A 13,046-nucleotide genomic window follows, 5' to 3' on the forward strand; every position below is an offset into this window, starting at 1 on the left:
TTTGACCCATTTTGAGTTAATTTTTGTTTCTGGTGTTAGGTAAGGGTCCAACCTCATTCTTTTACATGTGGTTATATGGTTTTCCCAGCACCATTTGTTGAAGAAGCTGTCCTTTCTCCATTGGTCTTGGTCCTCTTATTGAAAGGTATTTGAATATGTATGTAAAAGTTTATTTCTGGCTTTCTAATCTATTCCATTGGTCTACTTATCTGACTTTATGCCAGTACCATGGTGGTGTGATTAGTAAATGTTGTAAAGGTGTTGCAGTAAATTTTGAAATCAGGAAGCTTGAGTCCTCCAGGTTGGTTCTTCATTTTTAACATTGTTTTGGCTGTTCAAGATGCCTTGAGATTCTATATGAATTTTAGGATGGATTTTCTATCTTTGCTGCAAAAAACGTCATTGGTATTTTGATGTTTCTAAGGTTGATAGGGATTGTATTGAATCTGTAGATTGCCTTGAGTAGTATTGACATCTTAGCAATCTTATCCAATAATATGAACATGGGATATTTTTCCATTTATTTATGTTTTCTCTAATTCCTTTCAGCAGTATTTTGTAGTTTTCATTATACAGTAGTTCCCTCTTATCCATGGGAGATATGTTCCAAAGCCCTGAGTACATGCCTGAAACTGTGGCTAGTACCAAACCCTATATGTATACTATGCACAAATTTCTTTTTTCTTCTTCACAATTTCATAGATAGATTTATTCTTATGGTGGATCTTAGCAACCTCAGCATATGATTTTTTGGTAAACTTTTTACTGACACATAATATTTGTACATATTTATGGGGTACATGTGATATTTTGTTACTTGGATTGAATGTGCAATGATCAAGTCAGGGTATGTAGAGTATCCATCACATTGAATAGTTGTCATTTCTATATGTTGGGAACATTTCAAGTCCCCTCTTCTAGTTATTTTGAAATATACCGTTCGTTGTTGTTAACTATAGTCATACTGCTTTGCTATTAAGTGTTAGAACGTATTTCTTCTATCTCACTACATGTTTGTACCTATTGACCAACCGCTCTTTACCATAACCCCTAACACCTATCCCAGCATCTGGTAACTATTATTCTACTCCCTACCTCCATGAGATCAATTTTTTTTTTCTTTTCTTTTCTTTTTCTCCCTCACCATGAGATGCACTTTTTTTTTTTTTTTTTTGAGATGGAGTTTTCACTCTGGTTACCCATGCTGAAGTGCAGTGGTGCAATCTCAGCTCACTGCAGCCTCCATCTCCCGGGTTCAAGCGATTCTCCTGCCTCAGCCTCTCGAGTAGCTGGGATTACAGGCACGCACCACTACACTGGACTAATTTTTGTATTTTTGGTAGAGACAGGTTTTCACCATATTGGCCAGGGTGGTCTCAACACCTGACCGCCCGCCTCGGCCTCCCAAAGTGCTGGGATTACAGGCGTGAGCCACCGCAGCCGACCAGAGATCCACTTTTTAGCTCCTACATATGAGTGAGAACATGTGATATCTGTCTTTCTGTGCCTGATTAATTTCACTTTATAGCCTCCAGTTCCATCCATGTTGCTGCAAATTGACAGGATTTCATTCTTTTTTTATGGCAGAATAGTATTCCGTTGTGTATATATGCCACATTTTCTTTATCATTCATCCATTGATGGACACTTACGTTGATTCCATATCTTTGCTATTGTGAATAATGCTGCAATAAACATGGGGATGCAGATATTCCTTTGAAAACTGATTTTCTTCCCTTTGAATAAATACCAAGTAGTGGGATTGATGTATTATATGGTAGTTCTATTTTTAGTTTTTTGAGAAATCTTCATACTGCTTTCCATAATGGCTATACTAATTTACATTCCCACCAACAGTGTATAAGAGTTCCCTCTTCTTCACATCCTCATCAGCATCTGTTTTTTTTTTATTTTATTTATTTATTTTTTTGAGATGGAGTCTCACTCTGTCGCCAGGCTGGAGTGCAGTGGCGCAATCTCAGCTCACTGCAAGCTCTGCCTCCCGGGTTCACGCCATTCTCCTGTCTCAGCCTCCCGAGTAGCTGGGACTACAGGCGCCTGCCACCATGCCCGGCTAATTTTTTTTGTATTTTTAGTAGAGACGGGGTTTCACCATGTTAGCCAGGATGGTCTCAATCTCCTGACCTCATGATCTGCCCGCCTCGGCCTCCCAAAGTGCTGGGATTACAGATGTGAGCCACCGCGCCCGGGCTATTTTTTTTTTTTTTTTTTTTGAGACAGTCTCACTCTGTCACCCAGGCTGGAGTGTGGTGGCATGATCACAGCTCATTGGGCTCAAGTGATCCTCCTACTTCAGCCTCCTGGTTAGCTGGGACCACAGGTGCATGCCTCCACACCTGGCTAGTTTTTAATTTTTTGTAGAGATGAGGTCTTGCTATGTTCCTGCTTTATCATTTTTCCTAAAATTCTTCTTAACTATTACTAGTTCTGTCCTCTCCTGTTATCAGTCCATCTCTCTCAGTCTGGTTTAACTCTTCCCAACACCACATCTTTTCCTAGGGATTTATAATGTATATACAGTTAAGGCCAATTTCCAATACTTGAGCAGTCCTTTTGTTGTTTCTCTATGAATTGTAAAATAATTAAGACCTCAGACTTTCATGTAAGCCTATTTGTCTAAGCCTGGCGCCCTTTCTGGATATTTTTTCAGCTCATAGCATCTTTGGGGATGGTGGTTTTTGTTGTTTCTTTCCTTTTCTTTCCCTCCCTCCCTCCCTCCTCCCTCTCTTCCTTCCTTCCTTCCTTCCCTTTTTCTTCTCTTCCCTCCTCTCCCCTCTCTTCCCCTCCCCTCTCCTCTTTTTTTCGTCCTGTCCGTCCATCCGTCCTCCCTCCCTCCCTCTCTCTCTTCCCTTTTCTCTTTCCTTTCTTTCCCTTCGTTTCCCTTTCCCCTTCCCTTCCCTTTCCCCTTCCCTTCCCCTTCCCCTTCCCTTCCCCGTCCCCTTCCCTTCCCTTCCCCTTCCCTTCCCCTCCCCTTCCCTTCCCTTCCCCTTCCTCTTCCCTTCCCTTCCCCTTCCCCTCCCTTTCCCTTCCCCTTCCTTTTCCCTTCCCCTTCCCTTTCCCTTCCCCTTTCTTTTCCCATTCCCTTCCCTTCCCCTTCCCTTCCCCTTCCTTTCCACTTCCTCTTCCCCTTCTCTTCCCCTTCCCCTTCCCTTCCCCTTCCCCTTTTCCTTCCCTTCCCTACCCTTCCTTTCCCCTTCCCCTTCCCTTCCCCTTCCCCTTTTACTTCCCTTCCCTACCCCTTCCTTTCCCCTTCCCCTTCCCTTCCCCTTCCCTTCTCTCCCACTTCCCCATTCCCCCTCCCTTCCCCTTTCCTTTCCCTTCCCTTCCTTTCCCCTTCCCTTCCCTTCTGTTCCCCTTCCCCTTCCCCTTCCCTTCCCCTTCCCTTCCCCTTCCTTCCTTTTCCCCTTCCCTTCCCCTTCCCTTTTCCCCTTCCCTTTCCCCTTCCCTTCCCCTTCCCTTTTCCCCTTCCCTTCCCCTTCCTTTCCTTTTCCCCTTCCCTTCCTCTTCCCTTCCTTTTCCCCTTCCTTTTCCCCTTCCCTTCCCCTTCCCTTCCCCTCCCCTCCCTTCCTTTCCCCTTCCCCTTCCCTTCCCCTCCCCTTCCCTCCCCTTCCCTCCTCTTCTCCTTCCTTTTCCCTTCCCCTTCCCCTTCCCTTCCCTTCCCCTCCCCTTCCCCTCCTCTTCTTCCTTTTCCCTTCCCCTTCCCCTTCCCTTCCCTTCCGCTTCCCTTCCCTTCCCTTCCCCTCCCCTCCCTTCCTTTCCCTTTCCCTTCCCCTCCCCTTCCCTTCCCCTTCCCTTCCCTTTCCCTTTCCCTTTCCCTTCCCTTCCCCTCCTCTTCCCCTCCTCTTCTCCTTCCTTTTCCCTTCCCCTTCCCCTTCTCCTCCCCTTCCCCTTCTCTTTCCCTTCCTTTCCCTTCCCTTCCCCTTCCCCTTCCCTTCCCCTTTCCTTTCCCTCCCCCTTCCCTTCCCCTTTCCTTTCTCTCCCCTTCCTTTCCCTTCCCCTTCCCTTCCCCTTTCCTTTCCTTCCCCCTTCCCCTCCCCCTTCCCCTCCCCCTTCCCCTTCCTTTCCATTCCCCTTCCTTTCCATTCCTCTTCCCCTTCCTTCCCCTTCCCCTTCCCTTCCCCTTCCATTCCCCTTCCCCTTCCCTTTCCCCTTCCCTTCCTTTCCCTTCCCCTTCCCTTTCCCCTTCCCCTTCTGCTTCCACTTCCCCTTCCTTTCCCCTTGCCTTTCCCCTTCTCTTCCCTTCCCTTCCCCTTTCCCTTCCCCTTTCTCTTCCCCTTCCCCTTCCCCTTCCTTTTCCCCTTCCCTTTTCCCTTCCTTCCTTCTTTATTTTCTTTCTTTTGACAGGGTCTTACTCTGCCTCCCAGGCTGGAGTGCAGTAGTGCTATCTGCTCACTGCAGCTTTGACTTCCCAGGCTCAAGCGATCCTCCCACCTCAGCTTCCCAAGTAGCCGGGACAGGTGCGTGCCACCATGCCTGGCTAATTTTTCTATTATTTGTGGTGACAGGGTACTACCATGTTGCCCAGGCTGGTGTTGAACTCCTGGGCTCAAGCATTTCTCCTGCCTTGGCCTCCCAAAGTGTTGGGGTTATATGCATGAGCCACCGCTCTTGGCCTTCTTTCTTTTTTTTAAATGAAGTTTACAGAATAGATATAAAATATTCTTGTTTGGAGAAAATTTCTGTTGGTCTTAAGCTCTGTTTTATAGTTTTTCAATTTAGAAATTAAACTGGCTGGGCGTGGTGGCTCCGGCCTGTAATCCCAGCACTTTGGGAGGCCAAGGCAGGTGGATCACCTGAGGTCAGGAGTTCAAGACCAGCCTAGTCAACATGGTGAAACCCCATTTCTACTACAAAAATTAGCCAGGTGTGGTGGCGGGTGCCTGTAGTCTCAGCTACTTGGAGGCTGAGGCAGGAGAATCACTTGAACCCAGGAGGCAAAGGTTGTGGTGAGCCAAGATTGCGCCACTGCACTCCAGCCTGGCGACAGAGCGAGACTCCATCTCAAAAAAAAAAAAAGAAAAGAAATTAAACTATACATATCATAATGTTTTTGTCATGAGACTCTTTGAAAACCTTTATTTTGAAAAATTTCAAATATAGAGAAAAGTTAAAAGAGTTAAACAGTGAATACTCATATATAACTCTCCCCCAGTGTCAACAAATGTTATCATTTTGCCATATTAGCTTTATCTCTCTCTATATATGTTCATACACTTTTTTGGCTGAATCACTAAAGTAATTGCAGACACCGTGATACTTCATTCCTAAGTACTTAAGTATGCATCTCCCAATAATAAAAATATTCTCTTAAGATTTCACACTACTGGCCGGGTGCAGTGGCTCACGCCTGTAATCCTAGCACTTTGGGAGGCTGAGGCGGGCGGATCATGAGGTCAGGAGATCGAGACCATCCTGGCTAACATGGTGAACCCCCGTCTCTACTAAAAATACAAAAAATTAGCCAGGCGCGGTGGCAGGCGCCTGTAGTCCCAGCTACTCGGGAGGCTGAGGCAGGAGAATGGCGTTAACCCGGGAGGCGGAGCTTGCAGTGAGCCGAGATTGCGCCACTGCACTCCAGCCTGGGCGACAGAGCCAGACTCCGTCTCAAAAAAAAAAAAAAAAAAAAAAAAAAAAAAAATCACACTACTATTATCACATCTAAGAAACTAACAAGAATTTCTTATCCTCTAACTTTCAGTACATATTCAAATTCCCCAGCTGTCCTAAGAATGTATTTCATAGTTTTTTTCAATATAGGCCAATCAAAGTTTCTGTACTGGTTTTAATTATTGTGACACTTTTAATCTGCACACTCATGCTTTTTCTTCATGTCATTTGTTGAAGCATCAAGTTAACTGTGTTGTAGAATGTCTCACATTCTAAATTTGTCTTATTGTTTTCTCAAGTTATTTAACTTGTTCCTCTATCACCTTCCATGCAGTTCCTGTAAAGTAGAAGCTAGATCTAGAGTCTTAATCAGATTCAGATTAAGCATTTTTGGCAAAGATACTTCACAGGTGATGTTTGTGTGCATCACATTGCCTCACATGAGGAGATACAGATTGTTTGATTTTCTCTCTTCATGATGTTAATTTTGCTAACTGCCAGATCTTTCAGTTATAAAGGTAAATTTTTTTCCCCTTTGCAATTAGTAAATAACCTGTAGAGTGATTACCTAATAATGGTTTTAGCATCCGTTGATAATCCTGCTGGAATCTATGATGACATTGGGTATTAAAAATTAAGATTTTCTAATTTTGTCATTCAGCCTTTATTAGCTGACTTTCTTCTTTGGAGAATAGCTTTTCTTTGTCTCATTCTCTTTCCCTTTAAAAATGAATATTAATATAAACTCATGGATTTTTATTTTTCCAAAGTGTTAGTCAATTTTATTTATAATGTTGATATTCTCCTGGGCAATGTGGCAAAACCCCATCTCTATGAAAAATACAAAAAATTAGCCGGGCGTGATGGCACGCTCCTGTGGTCCCAGCTACTCAGAGGCTAAGGTGGTAGGATGGCTTGAGCCCGGGAGGTGGAGGTTGCACTGAGCCGAGATTAGGCCATTGCACTCCAGCCTGGGTGACAGAGTGAGACCCTGTCACAAACAAACAAACAAAATTGATATTTAAATTATCCCAGATTTGGCCAGTGATAGCCCTTGTTAACCGGCTTCTACATCTTTTTGACAGGACTGTATTGTCTTTGAGTGTTTCCTTTCTGGTATAAAATGTTCCCAGCTCACTTTGTACTTGCGCTGGCCTAGATCTGGAGTAATTATTTCTCCAGGGAACCTTGGCTTCTGAGTGATACTAGGTATACTCATTGTTTCTGGTGTGTCATTGCTTCTAGGCTGCTTGAGGGCAAAGAAATAGATTAAAACATTTTTTTAAAGCAATTTTAAGTTCATATTAATACCACCAATTCAGATTCAATACTACAGAACTTTTTCTTGGCTTCTTTTATTTTGTATTTGTATTTCTTTTTTTCTTATATTACAAATTTCAGATTTTTTTTTTTTTTTTTGGAGATTTTCACTGTGTCACCCAGGCTGGAGTGCAGTAGCATGATCTGGGCTCACAGCAGCCTCTGCCTCCTGGGCCCAGTCGATCCTCCCACCTCAGCCTCTCGAGTAGCTGGGTCTACAGGTGAGCGCCACAACACCCGGCTAATTTTTGTATTTTTGTAGAGATGGGTCTCACCATGTTGCCCAGGCTGTTCTCAAACTCCTGGGCTCAAGTGATCTACCCGCTTTGGCCTCCCAAAGACAAGGTGAAACCCCGTCTCTACAAAAGTACAAAAATTAGCCGGGCATGATGGTGGGTGCCTGTAATCCCAGCTATGTGGGAGGCTGAGGTAAGAATCACTTGAACGTGGGAGGCGGAGGTTGCAGTGAGCCGAGATCATGCCATTGCACTCTAACCTGGGCGAGAGAGTGAGACTCCGTCTCAAAAAAAAAAAAAAAAGTCAAAACCACATTAAAAGATATACTTAGAGAAATCTCAGTCCTTTCTAATTATTTTCATTGTTTTCTGGGTTATCCTCTTAGTGTTTCTTTTTATAAAAACAAGTAACTGTACATTTGTGTGTATATTCCTATTTCCCGTTTTTTTCTTACACAGATATACATTTACTTCACTTTTCTCACTCAACAGTAGATCCTAGAAATCCTTCCATATCAATTCATTGTTTCTTCCTTCTCTCCATCCTTTCTTTTTCTGTCCCTCCCTTCCTTTCCTTTCTTTCTTTCCCTCTGTTCCTTTCTTTCTCTCCCTTCCTTTCTTCATAGTACTGTATTGTATGGATGTATGAAAGTTGATTCAACCAGTTCTCTATTAAAGAACATTTGGGTTGTATCCAATTGTTTGATTAATCTTATACAAGTGTGTTTTGTATTTCTGGAGTTACATACTCAAGATATGTTACCAGTAGTGAGGTTTCTGGGTAAAAGGGTAAGTGCAAATGTAATTTTATTAGATGTTACCAACCCAGTTTTCCTCTATGGTAGTTATATTATTTTGCACATCTACTAAGACAGTATCAGGGTAGTTGTCACAGGATTCTACTCCATAGTAATTCTAAATGGTATTTCTTTCTTTCTTTTTTGAGACAGGATCTTGCTCTGTTGCCTAGGCTGGAGTGCAGTGGTATGAACATGGCTCACTGCAGCCTTGAACTTCTGGGCTCAAGAGATTCTCCCCCTTAGCCTTCTGAGAGCTGGGACCACAGGCATGCACCACCATGCCCGGCTAATTTTTTTGTAATTTTTTTTTTTTTTGAGACGGAGTTTCGCTCTTGTTGCCCAGGCTGGAGTGCAGTGGTGCGATCTTGGCACACTGCAACCTCTGTCTCCTGGGTTCAAGCAATTCTCCTGCCTCAGTCTCCTGAGTACCTGGGATTACAGGCATATGCCACCACACCCGGCTAATTTTGTATTTTTAGTAGGGACGGGGTTTCACCATGTTGGTCAGGCTGGTCTCGAACTCCTGACCTCAGGTGATCCACCCACCTTGGCCTCCCATAGTGCTGGGATTACAGGCATGAGCCACCGTGCCGGCCATTTTTTAGTAATTTTTTGTAGAGATGGGGGTCTCCATGTGTTGCCCAGGCTGGTCACAAACTCCTGGGGTGAAGCCATCCTCCTGCTTCTGCCTCCCAAAGTGCTGAGATTACAGACGTTAAATGATATTTTCTACACTGTGATTTTAAAATGTGATCTGGAGACCACTTGTAATTTGTAAGGATTTGAGGGGGTGGTTTTTGTCAGACAGAAACATTCTTACAAATGTCTGTATTTTTGTCTTTGGCTTATTTGAGTATATACATGCCATGTTTGATTTTTAAAGCGGCAACAACTACATTGGTGTCTTCTCACAGTTTTTCCATCAGATTTGTTGAGGTATCTATTTGGTGGCAAGAGAAAGAAAGCTATGGAGGGGCTATGAATTTTGAGGATCTTTGGCTTTTCTAAAGTAATCTGCTGGTCAAATGATTTTGAGAACCACTGTCCTTGTGGCCTTAAAGAATGTTATATCCTACTAATCACTGGGTTTTGGTTTTCTTTTATGTCCTGCCCAGGCTCCTGCTTACATTCGGGAGTGTGCCAGATTGCACTATTTGGGATCCAGAACTCAGGCATCAAAGGTAAGAATAGGAATCTGCTGTTAAACCAAACAAGGAGAGCGTTAAGACTGGTGGAGTTTTAAAACAAAGTATGAAGTCAAAGTAAAAGCATGGAAAATAAGAAGTTTTTAGTATTATAGCTCAAAATCACTTAGTCATTTTGCCATAATGAAGAAGACTAAGAAGTAAGTTATGTATTAGAATACAAATGCTCCACATGTGAGGTATGGTAGCTCAGGCTTGTAATCCCAGTGACTCTGGAGGCTGAGATAGGAGAATTCAAGTCTACAGTGAGCTGATTGTGCCACTGCACTCCAGCCTGGGTAATACAGCGAGACCCTGTCTCTTGAAAAAAAAGTGCCCACCCCCCCCACTGTTTTTATTTGCTTTCAGAGGTTCTCCACTGATAGATGGTGTCCTCTGTGTAAGAGTGATGACACAGACCCTGTGTTTCAAGGTTTTTCATAAAGTCCTTCTGATAGAAATAATCTGTGAATAGCAAATGTGTTACATATTTTATAGGAACGAAAGGACAATTTTATGTAATTCATTCCTATTTTAGGTTCATTGGTATGGTAAAACTCTATCAAATGGCTAAAAGACTTGAGACCACATGAGTTTAGATAGATAGGGAAATGTATAATGTTTATTCACAAGATTAGATATGATAATGATGATTTTTCTTTTTTTTTTTTTTTGAGATAGGGTTTCGCTCTGTCGGGTAGGCTGGAGTGCAGTGGCATGATCTTGGCTCCCTGGTCCTCTCACTTCAGCCTCCTGAGTAGCTGGGACTGCAGGCATGCACCACCATGCCTGCTAATTTTTGTATTTTTGGTAGAGATGGGATTTCACCATGTTGCCCAAGTCTCAAACTCCTGGGCTCAAGTAGTCCGGCTGCCTCAGCCTCCCAAAGTGCTGGGATTACAGGCGTGATCCACTGCATCCAGCCTAGATATGAGTATTGAGTTTTAAAAGTAAGAAGTTATGGCCGGGTGTGGTGGCTCATGCTTGTAATCCTAGCACTTTCAGAGGCCAAGGCAGGCGGATCACTTGAGATCAGGAGTTTGAGACCAGCTTGGGCAACATGGCCAAACCCAGTCTCTACCAAAAATGCAAAAAATTAGCCAGATGTGGTGGCACGTACCTGTAGTCTCAGCTACTCGGGAGGCTGAGGTGGGCGGATCACTTGAGCTCAGGAAGTGGAGGTTGCAGTGAGCCAAGATGGTGACATTATACTCCAGTCTGGGTGACAGAGTGAGACCCCATCTCAAAAAAATTAAAAAAGTGAGAAGTTAGGCATTTGACCTTTATATGCCTGCTTGGGTCTCTTCCAAGCATACTTTCCTTTCTTTCCTGTTCTAAGTCTTTTTAAATAAACTTCCACTCCTGCTCTGACAAAAAAAAAAAAAAAAAGTGAGAAGTTAAATATTGTACAAGCACTTTTTGAGTGCTTAAAATTTTCAAGTTCTATTCATCCTGTCTTGGTTAGAAACTTAAGCTGTCCGCTTGTGCTATTTTTTCTGCTCCTATTTGTTTCTCCCTCTTATTCAGCAAATATTCAATGTTACCAGGAAAACAGTATTTGGTTTCAACTAGTTTAACTGGAGTGTGGTTTTTGTTAGAGAGCTGTTTTTGTTCCTCTAGCACTGCTGTCTAGTTGTCGTATTAAGTTGCCATGTGTGGGAAGGAGTATTAGCCAAGAGTCAGAGCCCTTAGGCTCCCAGGTGGGTCCGTCACTTTAGTATCCAGATGACTTTAAACTTACAGTTTAACCTCAGTTTTTTTCCTCTGTCAGATGGGAATCATGATGCTTTCCGTGCTTACCTTGTTGAATTATTGAATAAATTAATGAAATTAAAAGATGCTTTAAAAACTGAACTCTTATACAAATATAACTCTTGGTGGCAGTATTTTAAATGCACTTAGGTTCTCTGGGCAGGTCATGGGAGTGGGCTATTAATATAACCTATATTAATAGGTTCCTTGTTATCTGATAATAGTGTTAAGATTTTTCTTATTCCTGAGTGTAGGAGTATACCATGTCCGCACTCTCCCTTTTTTTTTCCAGATTTTTGTTAGAATCCCAAAACAAAGTTGGCAGGATATATTAATTTACTCTTCTTTTAAATTTTCCTCAGGATGACCTTGACCTGATAGCTTCATGTCATACTAAGTCCTTTCAGCTGGCAAAGTCTCAGAAACGGAACCGGGTAGATTCCTGCCCTCACCAGGAGGAGACCCAGCACCATACGGAAGAGGCACTGAGGGAGCTGTTTCAACACGTTCACAATATGCCAGAGTCAGCAAAGAAGAAACAACTTATTAGACAGGTGCCTAAAGGCAGGGAAGTTGTGATGGGGCTTTAGGAGTGTAATCGTGGTCGTAGAATCAGTAGGTCATATTGTTAAGAATCTCATTTAATTTTTGGTTCAGCCGAGAAAGCAGGCTTGTGTATGGAATCTCCACGGCAATTTCTGTGCCATTGCTCCACTAGAGAAAGGAGTGGAGTCTCTTGATTTCTAGTTAAGCAGGAGGATCCAAGTGTGGTTAGAGAGTCTCTCATTTTGGTCGTGTCCCAAGTTTGCTGAGAGAGGACCAGCAGTTACAATATATTGTTCCAAAGTTTAAACCCTCCAGATTTTCTTAGCAAGTAACTTTTCTGAGTTTCAGTTTTTTTGTTTGTAAAATGGTAATAGTAACATCGATGTTTCAAAGTTCTAAAAATTAGAGATAATCTATGTAGAGTGGCTGGCATAGGAAAGTCTAAGTGGTAACTTTTTACTACAGAGTTGTTTGCAGTTAGAGAACACAATAAATCAGGGCCCTAGTCTGATACTAGAAAGTAGGAATTCTGGTGGCTATGTTTGTTTATGCTGGAGCTATGGGAACAAATTTGCTATTTTGGAACTCAAAGTATGGTTTAAGTAAGTCCTGTGACTTTGGGTAGTTTCTCAGGAGATTAATTTTGTCTCAATCCCTCTTGAATTTTACCTGAGCAGGTAGGGTCAGCTTCTTTTATTCAACTGGGACTTTCTTGGGGGAAGAGTCTGTTTTTGCTTATTTTATACCTACTCTCAGCATAAGGCCAGGTATAAACAAGTACTCAGAAAATGGTGAACTGAGCTGTTCTTAAGAATTTACAAAGTCATTTAAGAGAAGTTTCTGCCATCTCTTTGAAGTTACTTTGAGATCTAGCAAATTGTGTTACAACTGGAATTTTACAGGGTGTTGGCTGAGTATTGCTGCAGATTCAAACCAGTCTAGTGATTTAATTCTTGATAGAAACTAAGCAGTTTCATGTAGGACAGGTATACTGACTTCTTTCAACAAGAACACTGATACCGGCTGGGTGCAGTGGCTCACACCTGTAAGCCCAGCACTTTGGGAGGCCTAGGCGGGTAGATCACCTGAGGTCAGGAGTTCAAGACCAGCCTGACCAACATGGAGAAACCCCGTCTCTACTAAAAATACAAAATTAGGGCTGGGCACAGTGGCTCATGCCTGTAATCTCAGCACTTTGGGAGGACGAGGCAGGCAGATCACCTGAGGTCAGGAGTTTGAGACCAGCCTGACTAACATGGAGAAACCTGGTCTCTACTAAAAATACAAAAAAATCAGCTGAGTGTGGTGGCGCATGCCTGTAATCCCAGCTACTCAGGAGGTTGAGGCAGGAGAATTGCTTGAACCCAGGAGGTAGAGGTTGTGGTGAGCCGAGATGATGCATTGCACTCCAGCCTGGGCAACAAGAGTGAAACTCCGTCTCAAAAAACAAAACAAAACAAAAACAAAATTAGCCAGGTGTGGTGCCGCATGCCTGTAATCCCAGCTACACTGGAGGCTGAGGCAGGAGAATTGCTTGAGCCCGGGAGGCAGAGGTTGCGGTGAGCCGAGTTTGTGGCATT

At 43.1% G+C, this 13,046-nt stretch overlaps 1 protein-coding gene across 1 annotated transcript in view; it reads left to right on the forward strand.

Moving 5' to 3' along the window:
• The window catches only part of ARHGAP19 (Rho GTPase activating protein 19), a 69,401-nt gene that overhangs the window by 36,118 nt on the left and 20,237 nt on the right, over window positions 1-13,046 (forward strand). Inside the window, exons 7-8 of the mRNA XM_003255276.2 lie at window positions 9,100-9,165; window positions 11,283-11,474. Coding sequence (XP_003255324.2) covers window positions 9,100-9,165; window positions 11,283-11,474 — 258 coding nt within the window. The remainder of the gene's footprint in view (window positions 1-9,099; window positions 9,166-11,282; window positions 11,475-13,046) is intronic.

Source organism: Nomascus leucogenys, chromosome 3 (assembly GCF_006542625.1).
Source record: "Nomascus leucogenys isolate Asia chromosome 3, Asia_NLE_v1, whole genome shotgun sequence".
NCBI classification, from domain to species: Eukaryota; Metazoa; Chordata; class Mammalia; order Primates; family Hylobatidae; genus Nomascus; species Nomascus leucogenys.